The 20,616-nt window shown below is 37.0% G+C and overlaps 1 protein-coding gene and 1 pseudogene across 1 annotated transcript in view; both read left to right on the top strand.

Annotated features, from left to right (window-relative positions):
- The first annotated feature begins 257 nt into the window (after positions 1–257).
- On the top strand, positions 258–7,006 carry LOC107568136 (serine/threonine-protein kinase H1-like; annotated as a pseudogene).
- A 7,857-nt stretch (positions 7,007–14,863) lies between these two features.
- Positions 14,864–20,616, top strand: part of LOC107568137 (enhancer of polycomb homolog 1-like) — a 32,609-nt gene continuing 26,856 nt past the window's right edge. Inside the window, exon 1 of the mRNA XM_016253991.1 lies at positions 14,864–15,310. Coding sequence (XP_016109477.1) covers positions 15,158–15,310 — 153 coding nt within the window. The 5' untranslated portion in view covers positions 14,864–15,157. The remainder of the gene's footprint in view (positions 15,311–20,616) is intronic.

A 20,616-nucleotide genomic window follows, 5' to 3' on the forward strand; every position in this document is an offset into this window, starting at 1 on the left:
GAAAACAGAAAATATAATAATAAAAACTCATTCAAAATATTAATAAAAACTAATACTATGAATAACTGTAACTTGATGTACTAAAACTGAAATAAAAGTATTACAAATTATATCGACATATTAAAAAAAAAACTAATAAAAATTACAAAACTCACAACAAAATGATTAAAAATGTCACTAAAATGAAAATGGAAAATATAAAATAAAAATATTCAAAACATATATTAAATCAATAATCTTATCTCACAGGTGTTCATATGGGTTTTAGGTATGACATCAAGGCTCTGATTGGCCGTGGCAGCTTCAGCCGCGTGATTCGTGCTGAGCACAGGAACACACGCCAACCCTTCGCCATTAAATTTCTGGAGGTCAAAGGTCGGGAGGGTCACGGGGCCTGTCAGGTAGAGCTCGGGGTCCTGCGACGGGTGAACCACAGCAACATCATCCTCCTGGCCGAGGTTTTCGAAACGCAGCATCGGGTCTATCTGGTTCTGGAGCTGGCCACAGGAGGAGAGCTACTGGAGCGTGTGGTCGCCAGATGAACCTTCAGAGAACGGGATGCCAACAAGGCCTTGATGATGGTGTCCGGCGGGCTGCACTGTCTGCACACGCTGGGATCTCAAACCAGAAAACCTGCTGTACTACCATCCGGGACAGGACTCGCGATTGATCATAACAGACTTTGGGAGAACAAGACGGCGGTGTCATTTCAAAGCAGAGGAGATACAGCTGTTACGTCTCAGGATGCAAATTTTGACTCGTCCTTTAGCACTGTAGATGTAGAGAAGAGCTGTCAGACTAAAGATTGGGCTGTGAGGACGCTCTGCGGCACACCGGAGTACCTGGCCCCTGAGATGCTGGCGCGAAGACCCTGTAGCAGTGCTGCGGATATGTGGGCGCTGGGTGTCATCACTTACATCCTGCTGAGCGGCTCGCTGCCCTTCGACCAGAGCAGCCGACCACGACTCTTCAGAGCCATTCTCAGGGGCAGCTACAGTTTCCATGGTGATGCGATTGTCACAATACTTGTTTTTACAATAGGTGTCACGGTATGTGTTTTTATTTGTGAGGTTAAAGGAACAGTTCACTTAAAATGAAAATGTGCTGAAAATTTACACTCAGGTCATCCAAGATGTGGATGGGTTTGTTTCTTCATGAGAACAGATTTGGAGAAATGTAGCATTCCATCACTTGCTCACCAATGGATCATCAGCAGTGAATGGGTGCCGTCAGAATGAGAGTCCAAACAGCTGATCAAAACAATCCACAAGCAGTCCACACAACTCCAGTCCATCAGTTAATGTCTTATGAAGTGAAAATCCATCATTAAGATGTTTTAATGATTAACTTTAATGATGTTTTGACTTTAAATGGTGCTTAATCTGTGCATATTTCTCTCCTGATTCAGATGAGACGAATTTTTCACTGGAGAAAACAATTATGGATAGACTCCAGTTAAAGTCTTGATGATGGATTTGTTTCTTAAAAATGCGCAGCATTTCACTTTAGAAGATGATGGACTGGAGTGGTGTGGATTACTTGTGGATTGTTTTATCAGCTGTTTTGACTCTCATTTTGACGGCACCCATTCACTGCAGAGGATCCATTGCTGAGCAAGTGATGTAACGCTACATTTATCCAATTCTGTCCTGATGAAGTAACAAACTCATCTATGTCTCGGATGGCCTGAAGGTGAGTACATTTTCTGAAAACTAAAACTGCACCTGTCACATAAATTCATATTAGAAATTGATTCATCATTTTCATTTTGGTGGCTTAATGCAAATCATATTTTGCATATGCGTCAAAACACAGATCTTTTCTTTAGTAGACTATCATTTGTATGTCTGGAATCTTCTTCAGAAAACCCTGGAGAAAAAAGTATCACAGCTTATACAAAAAAACATTAGCACTGATAATAATAAGAAATGTTTGTTGAGCAGCAAATCAGTATAATAGAATGATTTCTGAAGGATCATGTGACACTGAAGACTGCAGTAATGATGCTGAAAATTCAGCTTTGATCACAGGAAAAAATTAAAGTTATGAAAATAGTTATTTTAAGTTGTAATAATATTTCACAGTATTGCTGTTTTTACTGTATTTTTGATTAAAAAAATGCAGCAATTATGAACAAAAGTTTTCTTTTCAAAAACATTAAGAAATATTTCCGCCTACACAAACATTCATACAGTCTTAATTGTGACCTAAGTATTCAAATACTTTTGGAACAACTGTGTTGTCGTATATTAATATTTTCTTTGTTCACACTGTTCATCTTCATAATAATAATCATGCTTATGATGGCGAAACCAGACCACCAGCACTGAGATACCTGGAATGACCCAGCAGAGCAATGAAACATCCAGCCGAGTGTGAAGTAAAGAGCAATCAGAGTTTGTGTGTGTGGAAAGCTGAAATCTGGTCACCTGTGTAAACAGCCACCAGCTACCTGATTGATGCGTCGTCCACCCACAGCACGTCAGCAGTGTGTGTGTGTGTGTGTGATGTGAGAGGTGGTAATCAGAGGGGAGAGAAGATTCACCACAGGGCTTTTATCACCTTTAAACTGCAAACACACACAGACACACACATTTCTTTATCACTTCAAACCCCCAGAGCTGTGAAATTATAGGTGCAATTGTACAACAACAATAATTGCTGTTCTCTTGAAGAGAAAGAGCATTAAATATATAGTTCTTTGTAATCCTGCTGCTCACAGACGGTAATCAGATAAATGCAGGAATATTTTTTTATTTTTGGGTTTGGACTACTGAGTCACAATATAATTGATGATTGTAGAGCAAGTAATAAGTGGATTAATATCCACCATGTCATGCCTTTGCATAGATACACAGGCTATAAAGCCACAGGACTGGAGTGGCTCTTAATGGACTTCGCATTTAAAGTCTGACCATTTGAGCCATTTGGATAATTGCATTGAGTATTTATTGTTTTCATTCATTTTTTGTGCAGCTTTACCATGCATCTGTTTGAAGTTGTCTTGACTTCTTATACAGTTAAAAAAAAGTGGGTAGGATTTACTTTAAAACCAGTTTTACTCAGAAATTTCTAGATTTTGTGAATAATTACATAGAAATGGCAAGTAACACTGAATTAAATGTGAAATTTGAAGTACAAATAATATATTCTTGTAAAACATACTCAAGTAATCTTTGTTTTATTTACAGCTTTTCTTTACAATCACATCTTTAATCAACATGTAAAAAAAAATTTAAATTGTATTTAATTTTATTTAATTAATTCATTTCTTTGAATTTTTATTTATCCTGAACTCATAAAGGGAAAAAAAACATGATTAAATGACTAAAATTAAAAAAGACAACAACCTCCACCACCACCCCCCCAAAAAAACTAAGGCATTTAACAACTTTAAATATTTCTGTATTATATAAAATTATTATATTATTTAGTAAACAAAGTAGTTACACTGCAAAAAAAAATACTTTGAAATAGTTTTGACTCAGAAATTGCTCAATTTGACAAATAATTGCAAAGACAAGGCAATAACATTAAATTTTTTGAAGTAGAAAAACTGAAATAGTATTTTCTTATAAAAGATACTCCAAAAAAAATCTGTTTTATTGATAACTTCCTAAATTATTTTTAACAGTGCAGATTTTGCATTTTTTTAAATGTATTTATTTTTTAAATGTATTTACTCAATTTAAATTAATTTAATTAAAAATATATGAAAATATCATTTTTGAGAAACCACGAGAAACACAAGAAACTGGTACATTCATTTTACACTAGATTCTTTTAGAAGATTTTCTTATTTGTTAACAGCCTGCTTGTTTTCTGATTATGTGTATCCATGGATTTTTAATTTGCATTCTATTTTTAAGCTCTTCACCTACTTGGATTACATGTATATTAATGTTGAAGTTAATCATAACATCTCGCAGTGGCGACACGCTGTGCACTGAACACACCTGAGATAATTCAGCGCAAATGTGTTTCATCTCATTTGACCTGATGTTCTCTCTCATTAAATACTTCACAGATGATACTCACTTATTAAAGACTCTGGAGAATGCAAAATAGCAAAGTTTAAAAACAACTTAAAATAAGGACTGAACCTTTTTTCATTAAAGCCCAATTTCAGAATAATTTTTTATCTGCATCTCGGTATGAATTCCGATGCTGTTCTATGGTGTGTAATTAGACACTAGTCGGCCGTCCTTTATAGGTTAAACACACGCATGCATGCAGCCAATGGACCCAGGTTTCTGCACAGATATATACATATATATTTAACCACATGAATGCACAATCACTGTGCAGAACAGAATGATAGATTGGACCGCAGAACACCAGAGGCAGTCGTTCGGCTCTCGCTATGGTTTATTGATGTCAGATTTCTCTCTTTTTCTGGATGAAATTGCTTGATTCTTTACTTCAGTTGACAGACCACAGCAGCAATACTATATGCACTTTAATGTTTTCATGTAAAACATACACACATTTTCTTTTGTCAGCTTCTTTAAAGTGTTTCAGTGTGTGTTTGAATGAAACCAGCTCTTTAAAATCCATTTGTCAGTAACAGACTTGCAATTGTCAATTTCATGGCTGATTAATTGTCTTTACTGGATGTGTGTGAGAGAGAGAATGAGAGAGGTTGTTCAGAATGGAATACTAGCTTACTACTTATGGTGAGACAGTTTAGTGTGCTAATTATTGTGCTACATTGTCATGTGACTTCATCACATGTTTACTTCAGCATGTTACCAGCATCCAACTTGTGCAGTCCTTGCAAATAAAGTATAAGGAACAAAAAAAAGTTAAAATCACAGCTGATATTACTTCTACTGTGATTTTATGTTTTATAAGGTGCATTCTCCATATCATGTCTAGAACCCCATAACCAAAAAGTTCAATAAAGTTACATTTTATTCAGAATAATTATAAATTATGAATATTTATTAATAACTCTTCTGATTTTTATTAATAATAATTAATGGATTGTTTTGTTTTGTTTTTTTACAATCATTAATATTTATTTTTATTTATTTGTATTATTTAATTGTGATTATTGTTTTTAATATTTAAAAATGAATTATATCATTTATTATTTTTTCAGAATCATTCGATTTTGATTGTATTTATTTGTATTAATATCGATTCATTTGAATCAACTACTATAATAACGAATTCATTTTAATCTATTTATTAATTATTAATTTTTTTTTGTTTCTTTGTTTAAGAATTCATTCCAAATAATTATTTGAAATGAACATCAGTTTTTCCATCAGGTAATTTTGTGTATTATTCTAAATGTAGGATGTTTACGATGTGGCACCTTCCTGTTTGTAGCTCGTTCAATCAGAATTTCTAATCACAATTGGCTATTTTAAAAACTCTTTGCAATTCACAGTGTTTATTCTTGCTTTTTTTTCTTGCTTTTTTTTCTTGCTATACAATAAAATAAAATCCTTTAGAAAGCTTCTCTTATACCAGAGATGGCGATTAACTTCAAATTAGTGTTGAGTAACAGATCTATTCAGAACCGCTGACATTTATTGACTAATGGCCTCGCATTCAAATGGCGACGAGGCGAAAATGCCATGTTGTATATCTAATGCAGCTTAAGAGGCAGAAGCATCGGTTGCACAGGTCATTGGTGGTCAGAAGACAGCGGTCCGGCCTCCATCCCTGCAGAATCCGTGTCTGTGTACGCAGTGACATTTACAGCCTGTGCTTTGCTGGGTTGGCTCTCAGACCGGTAATGAGTTGATGCTGTTCTAAACACAGACTGAATGCAAAACCAGCAATGAATCGATTTCATGCAGGAGAAGTGTGGGCAAGAGGGTTTGCTGGACTGAGTTACAAAGTAACTGAGTTACTGATTCAGAGCTCAATATAAGGATTCTGAAAAATATTTTTCATTACTTGGAGTCTTTCAAGACTACTAAATCACACTCACATCTGTAAGAACAATCTCTCCAGACAAGTATACAGTGTTAACCTGAAAATATCTTATTTTACTATTTGTTTGTGTTTGTGTTTGTGTTTGTGTTTGTGTGTGTGTGTGTGTGTGTGTGTTTGTGTTTGTGTTTGTGTTTGTGTGTGTGTGTGTGTGTGTTTAATAAACTATTAAATTTATTTTTATTTTGTTTTGATTTATTTTATATTATTATCTATATTATAAGTTCACAGTGTGTTCACTGTGTGTGTGTGTGTGTGTGTGTGTGTGTGTGTTTGTGTTTGTGTTTGTGTGTGTGTGTGTGTGTGTGTTTAATAAACTATTACATTTATTTTTATTTTGTTTTGATTTATTTTATATTATTATCTATATTATAAGTTCACAGTGTGTTCGGTGTATTATATGTTCACTGTGTGTGTGTGTGTGTGTGTGTGTGTGTGTGTGTGTGCGCTTGGATGGGTTCAATGCAGAACACATATTTCGAGTATGGGACACAATACTTTGCTACACGTAACATCATGTCACTTTATTGACCATATCTATTTACCGTGTGTCACATTTCAATGCTTGTTTTGTTGTTGTTTTTGTTTTGTTTTGTTTTGCAGTATGAACATTGGCAAAGAAACTGTTATTAAAATCATTACTTTATTGATGTCATGACTACATTAAGTTATGACTGCCCACATTGACAACATGACTCGGCCCAAACGTAATTATGAATTTTTTTGTTGAAAAAATTTGTGATAAATGAACTTTTATTATACTGACAAACTTTTTCTCTGTTGATCTTTCTCTCTCTTATTCAGCCATGGAAATCAATTATCTACTTTGGCCAAAAGCTTCATTGATCGCCTCCTGACCCTTGAGCCTGAGCACCGGATGACCGCTGAGAAAACTCTTAAGCATCCTTGGCTTGTCAGCATGGCAGTCTGTTCCTCCAATAAGAACTTACACCGCTCCATTTCCCGAAACCTCCAGTGGCGGGCGTCACGGGCCTCCTCTCTATGCCTCCGTTCGAGATCTACTCCTGGGATATCGATGAGGTCTGGTCACGGTTAGGGGTCAGCGACAGGTCACACTGCCTGAAGATTGCTACATAGCAAGGTCAAGGTTCACTCTTAAAAATAAAGTTGCTTCAAAAGGTTCTTCAAGCGATGCCATAGAACAGGGGTGGCGAACGTCGGTCCTGGAGAGCCGCAGCCCTGCAGAGTTTAGCTTCAACCCTAATCAAACACACCTGAACAAGCTAATCAAGGTCTGAAGGGTTACTAGAAAGCTACAGGCAGGTGAGTTTTAATTAGGGTTGGAGCTGAACTCTGCAGGGCTGCGGCTCTCCAGGACCGGAGTTCGCCACCCCTGCCATAGAAGAACCATTTTTGGTTCCACAAAGAACCATTCAGTTAAAGGTTCTTTAAAAAAACCATACATTTCTTGTGTTTTTGTATTCTGAAGAACCTTATTTCGCCACAAAGAACCTTTTGTGAAACAGAAAGGTTCTTCAGATGTTAAAGGTTCTTTATGGAACCATTTAGACAAAAAGGTTATTCTATGGCATCGTGAAGCACCTTTATTTTTAAGAGTGTTTGGCTGGTTCTCATTGATTCATTTCACATGTAAAAGAGGCGAAAACAGTCTGTTTAATTCTAAAGATCAGAGAGATTATGGAAAATGGACAGTGAAATGACTTAAGTGGATCACAAGGGAAAAAATTAATAGATGAAAAATGCACATGATCCTTTAGATAAACTTGAATGTCGAAATGCAGATCTTTTCTGAAAGGTAAATCATCTATGCATCCATGATAATGTTTGTGCTAGCATTCATTTTTCAAGATCTTCAACATATTATTTGCAATCTCCTACTCATGATGAACAGTGAAGGAGTTTAAAGTCTCCACTATAAAAAGAAAAGCACAGATCAGTACCTCTGCTCTGTTCTCCCACATTCCTTCCTTCATTAATCAAATGAATATGAGCTGATTATATAAACTCACCATTCTATTTTAAATTATACATTTTTCAGCCCTGAAGAATCATGCAGCAGACTAAAATGCAAATGGGCAGGGAGTGTAACCCACCTCAAATGATGTGATCTGCAGATTTTCTGTCCTGCTTTTCTTCATATTAAGGTTTTGTTTTTTGTTTTTTTAATTGGGGTGAGCCTCTATAGATTGCTTGTGTGAAGAAATGAATACTTTTATTCACCAAGGAACAATTGAATTGATCAAAAGTAAAGACAATGTTACAAAATATTTCTTTTTCATATAAATACTGTTCTTTTGAAATTTCTATTCAAGCAAAAATAATATATAATAAATTGTATCACGGTTTCCACAAAAAGATGAAGCTGACTGAAGATGATTTTCATGTGACATCATGTGGGTTTTAATAAAACAAATGCAAGAAACTTCTTTCAAAAGCATTTAAAAAGTCCAAACCCCAAACTGCTGAATGGTGCTGTTCAAAATAAAGATTGTTTGGCAATGGCACAGAAAAGTGAATTTGATTTGCAGATGACCACAGTCTGCTTCTTTGTTACCTAATTCAGATATTTTAAGTGTCTTAAGTGTTCGTGGTCACTGTAAAGAACAAAGCAAATAATGTTGACAACGGTGCGATGTGGAATCTGCCAAACCGTTCAAAAGGACATCAATAAAAGGACTGTTTTCACTTTCTGTTCAAGGACTTGCTCCGTTATAAAGGCTACACATGTTTTAAGTGGTGTTTCAGTACAACACGGAACATTCTGACAGCAGCAATCAGTGGAAATAATGTGGGTCAATGTCAAAAATGTCCATTCAGCAGAGAACTTCACACAAAAACTCAACAATAGCTCCTATCGGACATGAATGCGTGTTCGTGTGCTCAAGATACGGTTCAGGTGAAACTTTCAAAAGTTTGTGGTGTGTCTTTGTTTCAGAGATTTACATTAAGAATCAGTTTAAATTCAGAGTTTGCATTTTGAATTTGTGTTTTTTCTGAATTCTGTTTTGAAACAAGACAAAAGCATTATATGGACACAGGCTTCAGACATTTTGACATCTTGGTGAGTTTTTTCTTGCCACAGTCATCACTGGTGCGATCAAGGCACTCTTTTACTGCTTTGAAACTATAATAATTGTAATATTATATTTCCTTTGTCACGGTTATGTATTAAGTGTAAAACAGTAATGGCCCTGAGGAGAAAATGAAAAAATAGGGAGTGACTGCCATCTGTTGGACAGTTATTCAGCATGTTTTTTGTTTTGTTTTTCCCATTACAGAACTCTTTTGGCACGGTTATGTTTCTTTATAAGCAGTATGTTTCTTTATTGCAGTAAATCTAACCAAATAGAGTACCTTATCTTAGCATTGTTTGCCAGTTATTCATTCATTCATTCATCAGACACAACCGTCCATTTGAGAACCGCTGGCTTCTTGTATAACAGTTTAAAGGTCGCTTATGAATGAACTAAATGAATTGCTTTTGTTGTTGGATTAGATAAAAGCATCTGCTAAATGAATAAATGTAACAGGAGATTACAGAAGTCACACTTCTGCTCTTTGACCTTTGGACTTTCACTCCACCACATTAGCGGCTCCCAAACAAAAATATTGCGCATGAGTCACATAAACTACTTTTAATGCTGCTGTTTTGTCATTTTTGGACAGTTCTTGTGCTCGTTCTCTTTAATGTATGGAAATGAACACCATGAACAAAAATAAGAAATCAAATCAAATCTGAAGTGTAATAAATGACAGAATTTTTATTTCTGGTAAACTTTTTTTTTTTTAAACTGTAATAAAGTTTGAATTAATACTAACATGTCATTCATGAAACCCAACAAATCCAATTATTTTTGTATATGGAAAGTATTAAAGGGGTCATATGATGTTGCTAAAAATAACAATATTTTGTGTACTTGGTGTAATAAAATGTGTTTATGTGGTTTAAGGTTAAAAAAACACATTATTTTCCACATACTGTACATTATTGTTTCTCCTTTATGCCCCGCCTTTCTGAAACGCGTCGATTTTTACAAAGCTCATCGGTCTGAAAAGCGAGGTGTGCTGTGATTGGCCAGCTATCCAGTGCGTTGTGATTGGTCGAATACCTCAAGCGTGTGACGGAAATGTTACACCCATTCCCATACTGTGATGCCGTGTCCCAGCCGGAGCGACGAGACAAAAACATTAAAACCCATTATAAACGAGGCATTTGTTGCATCCAGTGGGGACATAATTACGGATTATAATGACTTATACTGTCTTTTTACACACAGCATCACACACGGCGGGCTAGAGTGAGGAGCGGCCGGCGGGCTTGGGGCAAACACATGTGACGACCACGGGCTGGACTCTGCTTCGTCCACGGTGAAAGCCGATCCGGCGATCCACAGCGCGAAGTTGATGTATTTCCTCAGTGATCAGCACGGATCAGCTCCAGGCATGACGAAGCGGATATCGTCCTCTTTTGGAAGGCCAAACAAAGTAGTTTCGCTTTCACAACGATACACACAGAGCCTTCACAACATGGCGGCGGCAACAACAATACTACAGCGAGAATAAAAATTACGCCTTCTTTCTTTGCGTGAACATTTGGGCGGCGTTATGCAAATCTTCCCACATAGTGACGTAGACATGTGGGGGTGTGTTAGAACAAGCCGTTTTAGGTAGGCGTGGTTGACTCTTAACTTTTATAAAGAATATCTCTTTGGATTTGCGACTTTAGTCTTTGCAACTTTACTGATCTTCTTTATGCACCAAGAGCTTGTAACACTTCAAAGAGAAAGGAAAAATTTTAATCGCATCATATGACCCCTTTAAAATGTACATCCAGATGAATCTTATAAATAGAAATTATGCGCATTGACCACTAGAGGGAGTAGGGAGAGTAATGTTTACAATCACGTGACCTATGCTATTCTGCATCACAACAAGGAGTGACAACATACTAGACTTCATATATAAATAATGCATTCGAATCTTGCCCAGAACAGAACCATACCGCCAATCCAAACTGTATGCTAATTGTCAATCATCTTTGACGATAGTGCTCTGACAGAACCAGAGAACCATGAACTTTGGCAAATTTGTTGTTAAATTTCTGAAATATTAATTTTACATTTCAGGGGGTACGTAGAGTAAATATTTTGGTAACGCTTTACAACATGAGCTAGCAATGAACAATATATATATATATATATATATATATATATATATATATATATATATATACAGCATTTACAACCTTTGTTAATGTTAGTTAATAAAAATGTTCATGTTCATGTTAGTTCAAAGGGCATAACTAATGTTAACAAATACAACTTTTGATTTTAATGTATATGTTGAACTTCACATTCAAGAAAGAAAGAAAGAAAGAAATTATTTAGTATCATATATCATTAGCTTATAAATGATGTCAGTCTGTTTCTCAAAGGAAATGTTTCTCTCTGTCTGTTTAAAGTGTCCCTGTATGAAGCAGCCTCTCTTCCTGCCCTCTTTGAGCGCTCGACCAACCCCGCTGCTGTCCACAGGTGATCGGTGTCTCTTTCCAACCAATGAAGACGCAAAACCTATTAACCCTTTAGTGGTCCAACCAGATCTTTTCAAGGACTGTAGTGAGCTGGACTTCATCGTAAAACAAACGTTTGGTCGCTACTTTTGCCAAGCGTCTCGAGTTGAGTTTAATTCAAAGTGAAAGCGCAGTGGATACGCGCGCGGTGCGGCCGTCGGTGATATTTACGCACGGATTATCATATGATCATCGGGTTTATGAAGACGGATTTTCTGCGGCAGTAATGATCCAGATCTCATTCCAAAGATGATGACTGTATAGTTGGACATGCGTTTGCTGTATGTCCTCTTCCCCCCCCCCCCCACACAACTCCTTCGTATGGCTTTGGGAATCTGGTTTTGACATGTTTAAGATGAATTGTCACCATCCACCCTGGTGGAAAAACGGGTGAGTTACTCTTTTCCACCAATGCTTTTATAAACAACTTTCTTTTAAAATGATTGTTAGATTGAAGGATTAGGAGATTTAGCCTTATGCCAGATTATGTTGTTCCTGGTTTGGTCAAGAGCTAAATAACCTGGCAGATCCAGTGGCCTATTGTGTCTCCTCTGCCGTATGAAATATTCAATTTATATATCAAATGAACAGGGAAATGTTTAGTAATAGACTGAACACAACACAGCACAACACCGTCTGCTTGACCTCATTAAAGTGATTGCATTACTGTTAAATATGGACCTCTTGAAATAAGGATTGTTCTTGAGTTGGTGCCAGTTTTTTTTCCCCTGTTGGGACCTCTGGAGTTGAACACAAATGGATCGATTATACTTTTTTCAGTGTTCATATATATGCATAAAATTAAAAGTCACAATGTGTTTTATACAATAGAATTATTGCTAAAAATAGCTTAAACCAGCCTAAAACGGTTTACTAGTCTTACTTGGTCTCCCAGCCTGGTTAAACTAATGTGTTGACTGGTTTTAAAGGGGCTTTGGCTATTTTTCAGCTGGTTAGACCAGCTAGCCACCCAGCTAAATCAGCTGATAACCAGGTTGGCCAGACTGAGAGACCAGTTGAAACTAGTAAACCAGTTTAAGATGTTTGATTTAAAAAATATATATATTTTAGCTGGTATTGATGCATTTATGTGTTTTTCAGAATTGGTTGAGGATGTGTTTGAATTAAATAGCTAGGCTTTAAGCTTCAGAAGACTTGCAGAAAAAGAGGTGTAGTGTTGCACGCTTTAATTGTGCATTGTTTGGAGATGTGTGTATTATTCACAATATATCAGCGTTTAATAGACATATGGTCTGGATTGTAGTTGAGGCCTTGAGTATGATCTCTCCGCCTTGACTGACGAATCATCCTGTAAATAAAAACTAGACAATATGAATATTAAGCCTGAACCTGTTCAGTGCCATTTTGGCAGTTTCGCTGCATTCTTTTTTTTCCGGTTTTGTCTTAATATAAAAAAAAGTATGTCTGAAAAGCTATTAATATGACCTGAATGCGTTTTAAAGAAAGGAAGTGGAAGATGTATTTGTATACTTTAGAAGTCATTTTATCAAGTGTCAATAAACAGCAGACTGCCATTATGACCGCTTGCTTATGTATGTATGTATTTTCTTTATGTCAAAAATGATGTGACCTGAGCTTAAGGCTGCTATAGCATCGTTTGGTCTTTAAATAGTCCAGATCGTGCTTGTTCTAACTAACCTTTAGCACATGCTTTTTATCCTAAGTGACTTTAAAAATACTAGAACTTCATTCACGATCCCCCACGGTGATGTGCCCTGCTGAAGGTCACAATCTCTCTATAAACCCGTCTACTTCCATTCTTGTGAGTTTTGCAGCCCAAGCTCTTATAAGTTTTGCCATTGAGGGTGATTTTTATGGTAGGTTTTATTGTGCTATTATAGTTTAAATGACAGGGTGGGATTGCTTGAAGAAGCATAAGCATATAGTTTTTTTTATTTCTTTGCTTGTTATCTTCCTCAAACCCAATGAAAAAGACCGTTTGGCCTTTCAGGTGACCTGCTTTTCAAACTGCTTCTCAGTTTCAAGTCCTCTTCAGAAGCAGTATATGTTTATAATGTCATAGTTCAACAAGCAACTGTTTTCTGGGGTGAGCAAAAAGTGTGACGTTACCCCGTAGTTTATGACTGTAGCATTTGAAAACGATGCAGCTGAGGGTTATGATGTGTGACATAGTCATGGAAATAGTCTTTATATTATATATATTTTATTTTTAATATTTTCATTGATTTTAATTCAAATATGTTATTGTTATATATAATATATATTTATTGCCCCATTTGGTCTCTCTGTGTGTGTGTGTGTGTGTGTGTGTGTGTGTGTGTGTGTGTGTTTATCAGCTAACAGCAGATGAGAACATTTGTTAGTTAATATTCAACTGATACTAGTTTCACTTCTCTTTTTCTCACTTTCTGACATCTGTGTAGGCCTAAGGTTAATGACTAAAACTGAAGAACTCTAGTCATCAGGACGAGATCATCGACTGGGTTAATTGTTTAATTATCGTGCAATCAATTGTAGTGTGTTGGTTGAAATTATAATGTCATTGTATGAAGATACGCAGACATAAAACTGTGATGTGAGTTCATTACTTGCATTACACCACCTGGCTTTTTCTAAAAGCCAATCATATGCGTTTATTATTACATGATGACTTTAACCTCCAATAAATGCTTTCTAAATTGTGCTGCATTTTGTACCGGTGTGTGTGAAAACTATTTATTGTAAAATGTAATCTATTGTTCAACCTGAAAACAGTTGCTTTGCTTAACTACTTATTTTGTGTAATTTAGTGTGTTATGTTTTTGGGCTGGGCAACTTCATAAGCTGTGAATGATCTTTTTGTGCCGTGTTTGTAGTGCACAAGTCAAATGCATTTCATTGGTGTATCTGGATTTGACCAAAAGAGGGCGCCGTCTTCTAACACATGAGTCTGTATATTACGGTAGCCAGAGTTTTAGCCAAGATAACACAATGCCACTAAAATGTAGAAAAGGTATTCATAAATATTTATAATGTGTGGCAAAATGTTTTGTGTAATTAATGTTATTAGTCTATTTTTCTGACACAAAAGTGGCCTGTAGCTGTCAGATTTTTGTATTCATTATCTCAGGTTATTTTTGTGTAAATAATATTTAGTGATTTTGGCGCAACAAAAATAAAATCAGTCAACTTTAAATCCTACACCCAGTGTCTGATTAGCACATTTAAAATGGCTTCGAGATAAACTGCTGTGATATCTTGTGCGTTGTTCACATTAATGTTGATATGATATATTGTGCAGGTACGATATAACAATGTATTAAGGTTTTGCAGCGATAGAAACGGATGGCGGGAAAGTGATGTTTATGTAGGCATGTGTGCGCGCGCATGTTTCGTGACCGCGCTCGCGTGCTGGAATGGCTGAGGAGCGCGTTCACGTGAGTGTGTGAGGGGGGAGGGAAGTGTGAGGCAGTCGCTGACTGTGAGGACTGGAGGTTTTAATGTCCGCCATGTTGTGAATGGCGCACTGAGGCAGCGAGAGAAAACACACACACACACCCGCCTCTCCTTCTCCTCGCTGGAGCTCTTCTATTCCATTATTTTTTCTCATTCTCCAACTCCATCCACCCTCCTCCATGAGATCTGTGGCGGTTTTATGGGTGATTGTGAGGGGATCGGACAGATTTATAGAGTAAAATGAGTAAACTGTCGTTCAGGGCGCGGGCGCTGGACGCTCTCAAACCGCTGCCCGTTTTCCGCTGCGAGGATCTGCCAGACCTGCACGAGTACGCGTCCATCAACCGCGCCGTGCCGCAGATGCCCACCGGCATGGAGAAGGACGAGGAATCGGTACGAGTTTTACCATGCAACCGCCGACTTTGTGCGATACTCATTTTTTGTTTGTTTGTTTTTTTTTCTTTCTGTCAATCTGCGCAGGTTTGGATGCAACAAAATGGCCGACTGTGCGTGAAGTGTTTTACACGGTGTTTTGGACCCGTTTTGCAGCGTGCACCGAATTTAATGTCTGGTATATACAGTTGGATTTAATTGATGGCTGTTTGTGGTGTGAAAGTCGGGGTTTGTCAAGCCGTTACGACCCGAATCGTGCAGCAAAACACAAAAGGAGTCATGTGACCGCGGAGGCGCCGACATTTTGTTGGATTTTCTCCCTGCAGTGGCGGCACACGGCAACCAGAGGGCGGGAATTGCCGGGAAACCTGGGAGTATCACAACATATTTAACCCTTTAACTGTCACCGTCCCCTCTGTGGGACGCCTAAGTTTACTTCACTATATTACAATTAAATCCTAAACCATATATCGTTGGAAAGGTCTAAGACTCCTAAATATATATTTGACCAATGTTTTTGTTAAAAATGATGTAGGAAAAGTAATAGATTAATTTGTGACAAGAGTGCACCTCAAAAATCTACATCATAACAGGAGTTCTGACCTTTGTCAAAAAAAGTCGTCTTTGTTGCCTTTTTCTCGATCACACTTCAGAAATGATATATCAATTGAAAACTTCAAATCTCAAAATCCATCCTTTGAAACCCATTTTAAAATCAAACATTGCATTACCATGACTTAGCCATTTAAGTTATATAAGTGTCATGTAACCACTAACTTGATTGCCTTGAATATCTTGAATAAGCCAATATTCTTGTTTCTTGAATCAAAATAAGACACACTTGCATATTTTAATCAGAACTTTGGGTCATGTGAACAACACTTTGCATTTTACACGCGTTAAAAGAAAACAGCATTTTCAATTCGTTGCGTTCTTTTGTGTTACTCTAACGGATGTTAATGAGATCATTACCGAGTGAACATTTTTAATATTTCCAGAAGAGGTTTCTCTTGGCTTATAGATTTTACGCTGGTTGCATGGTTACAGCTTTATTAGAAGTTTAACCGAACCATCACAAAATGTGCATGTAAACGTGTCTCTTGTGGAGGTTCATGAGGGATGGCTGTTTACTGTTTGAGCCCGTTCTGATTAAAATTGGATGCAGTGTTGTGTTTGTAGAATTCAATTTATGCAGGATGTATTCATAGAAATTCAAGGTGAGCCTGACGAAGCATGCACGCTTGAGGCGAATTTGTTGCGTTCTTTTGTGTTACTCTAACGGATGTTAATGAGATCATTACCGAGTGAACATTTTTAATATTTCCAGAAGAGGTTTCTCTTGGCTTATAGATTTTACGCTGGTTGCATGGTTACAGCTTTATTAGAAGTTTAACCGAACCATCACAAAATGTGCATGTAAACGTGATCCGTGACAGCAGCATGTCAAGTGTCTCTTGTGGAGGTTCATGAGGGATGGCTGTTTACTGTTTGAGCCCGTTCTGATTAAAATTGGATGCAGTGTTGTGTTTGTAGAATTCAATTTATGCAGGATGTATACATAGAAATTCAAGGTGAGCCTGACGAAGCATGCACGCTTGAGGCGAATTTTAAGGCGGTCAAGGGTCTTTTCACTCCTGTGTCCTCTTATTGGAGAGCAGCCTTGTTTTTAAGTGTTCTCATAGTTTCTGCCTAAATATCAGTTAGGCTACTACTTGTCATTTCAGGTGTAGAGTAACATTGGAGAAACTCCTCTGCTCTGCACTAAAGTTTTAATTTTTTAGACCGAAGTGCATGCATTTTCTCCACTGGCAAACCTATAGCCTAAATACTAGTGGTCCGAGTGACCTCTGGATCTATTTTTCTTGGAAAAGCAAGTCGTTTGGTTTTGGTGTGTTATTTGTGTTGTGAACTGCTGGATGTTTCCAGCACAAGGCTGTCGGATGACTGCAGGCCATGTTTCATGTCAGTTAACATTTCTTGTTCGTTTCGTTTGTTCAAATGTTGTGACCGACACATTTCTCTGACAGTAAATGACTGTTGGATGTGGGAAGCTGGTTAAAACTCTGCTTTATGGTTTGTTTGGAGTTTGTGGTGGAGTGGTTTTCTCCCAGTGGTCAAGCGTTTTGTCATCTGTAATGTCTGGATTAGACTAATTTACTGTCCGTTTAGTTCTTTAGCTGTTATGTCAGCGGTCATACATTTTACAATTCCCCATAGATCTTTTTTCCAAGCATTGAGAGAAACTCTTATGCAATATATTGCATGTGTGCTGTTGTCTTTTTTGGATCTGCCCTGATATCTTATCGTTTGTATGTTAGACCAACCATTTTAGTGCATTTACTCTCTAAGAGGAGATAAATGTATACTGAGAGGTGAAATTAAGTGCAAGACTTCCTTTCTGAACAGCGTGGGAACTCTCTGTGACTATAAATAACTCTATAATTGTGCTTTCATTAGCATGTGCATTGATGCTTTCAAAGGTTACCTTGTAAATAGTTTGTAATAGTTGAGTTCCTTTGAATCTTCTAAAAACTTTCTATGCAGAATGGCTTTTAAATGGGCACTGACAATTCATTTATATTGGCTGTTTGTTGATGCTAAATTGTAGTTGTTTTAGGTACTATTTTATTTAACTGTCGATTACAATTTTTGTTTAACTCTAAAAGCATACATTTTTTCTTATTGCATTACTATTTTAGAGGATATACCTCATGTATTGGGCAAATATTGATCTCAAAATGAAGTTATACAAATTTTACTGTACACTTGTTGTAATGCATACATTCGCTTAAGCATTACAATGTTGATCTGACATTTAAAAAAATTATGTAAATATACATACATTTTACTGTTCAAGAGTTCAATGATTATTCGAGTAAAACAAACACTATTAATGAAACTTGTATGACAGTAGAAGATCACAGATCTCTGAATTTCATTTTTCGTTGTCTTTATTTTGAGTTTCTCTAATGTTCTTAAAGAAAAGTTTATTTTTAGACTCTCTTTTGCAGGTAGCTGTCATTTTATCTTCACTGAGTTACAGGAGAGAAAAAAGGCTTTTTTGTCACATGAAACCTCAGTGAAAGCAACAAATTCCTCCCGCTTTGTCAACAAACGTTTGTTAATTAAACTTTGTCTGCAGGCTACTGCTAGATATTCATCTGGCGTAGCTGGTTTTCCTCTTGATGTTAACTCGCGTTAACCCTTGAACACGGTTGGTTCTGCTTGTTTTAACTGGATTTTCTGGGGATGTTGCTGATGTCTCAACTGCACATTGACCTTGTTTGGAAATCAAATCATATCATTGTGCTTTTATCAACAAATTGTGTTAGTCATGAGTCATGACCGGGATGGTACAATGACGTAATTGTTGTAGCATTAAATGGGATTTCGATAGCCATTGACTTCTATAGAATGGGGAAAAATACAATATAAGTCGATGGCTACAGTTAACTGTTTGTTTACCAACATTAGGGGTGCTCCGATTGATCGGCTACCGATCACTATCGGCCGATAACACGTTGGGATGATTGATCGGCGGTCTCTTAAAGGCCGATCTCAAGCTGATGACGCTGCCTGACGTGAGTGGTTTGGCATGACATGCAGCGGCACCGTCTCAGTCTCTGTTCAGCACGGGTGAAATAATTATAATGCTGCTAAATAATTATAATGCTGCTATATAAAATATATTTTTTCATTTAACTTTTAAAGTAATTTGAAAACCTTGTGTGAGACATAATTTCACAAACCGAGTGAGTGAATCACTGCACGCGCTCGCCCTCTTTCTCTCTCAATATACGCAAATGGCTTCAAATCACCACATCGCGTCTGTCTAGTATATTTTTTCATTTAACTTTTAAAGTAATTTGAAAACCTTGTGTGAGACATAATTTCACAAACCTCAAGAGGCTCGCCCTCTTTCTCTCTCAATATACGCAAATGGCTTCAAATCACCACATCGCGTCTGTCTATAAGCGAGCTGCACAGTTGACACAGGAATTGTCACTTGCACAATCGAGGCAGTGTCACATCGTCACTAAAGTTTATAAATTGCATTTCTTTTTAATTCTTGCCAGTGTTAACCATTCAGCGCTCTCCCGCTCTCCTGGAGACCGTACGCTCATGCACACTTGCAGCGCGCACACATAATGCCAGGTTCACATTACTCCGTTTGCGGTGCGTATTTTTTCCGCGTTCATATTAACAGATTAAAGCGTTCACTGCACACGGTTGTGGTCCGGCAGTGCGTTCAGGAGCGGTGCAAGCGCTGAATTAAAGTAACAGCGGATTGTTTGCAGTAAATATGAACATGGATGGACACAAAAATTTAGTAATTACACCATAAATGCATATTATTAAAGTCTACTGTGTTTCACAGTCAACACGTATGGCTTTTTGGCTAGGTTTAAAGGGAAAGAGCACTTCTAGATAAAGAAGGCAAAGATGGCACTCGTGGAGGTAAGAAAAAGTTCTTTATGAACCGCAGGATTGCTTGTAATAAAGATTTAAATGCAAAAGAAAAGGCAGTAAAGCTGACTATTTCTGTCAATGGTAAGTTTGTGATAACATAAGAAAAGTAGTTTAAATGTTTTGCCAATTGCTTGAGCAACTTAAAGGTGCCATAGAATGCATTGATACAATATTTTAAATCATTTTTCTGATATCTACATATAAGGTATGTGGCTTAGGTAAGGGCAAAAAATCTCCAGAAATGGTTTTACATGTCCATTTACAACCCTAGAATTTGTCCCTAGAATGAAATGGTCTGTTTTTACCTTATTTGGAAGGATCATGAATTATAATATTGAGCTCTGATTGGCTTGTTTCAGTAGCTCACACAGCAGGAAAGGAAAATATATATTTCAATACTGTCTCGCGCAGTTATATCTTTGGGTAATTATACTGTATAAAAAAATGCGTTCATCAGGGAGCTGCATATTAATATGCACGTGGCAATGCATGATCGCTTTTTGCTTTCATTTTTGAGATTTGCGATGGCACGTGCTGTGTAAACTACAGCGGCAGTACTTGCCACACATTTTACAAGATCAGATGCTTGTCAGTGGTGCTCAGGATCTGTAAATCATTGAATAACGACAGGCCTTCGACTTTAATAAATTGCTTTTTATTTTTTCAGGTAGATCTAACAGTAGGGTTAAGATATTTCACTTATTTTTTTTTTTTACCAATTATCCAAATAATGTTTAGTCCTAGAAAGCTATTATTATCAGAACACACGAGCATAACATAGCGGTTAGCAGATCAATGAATGAGAGGGCAGCATGACCAGACTTGCCCATATACCA

The sequence above is a fragment of the Sinocyclocheilus grahami genome, unplaced genomic scaffold (genome assembly GCF_001515645.1).
Source record: "Sinocyclocheilus grahami isolate Dianchi unplaced genomic scaffold, SAMN03320097.WGS_v1.1 scaffold1220.1, whole genome shotgun sequence".
Lineage (NCBI taxonomy): Eukaryota > Metazoa > Chordata > Actinopteri > Cypriniformes > Cyprinidae > Sinocyclocheilus > Sinocyclocheilus grahami.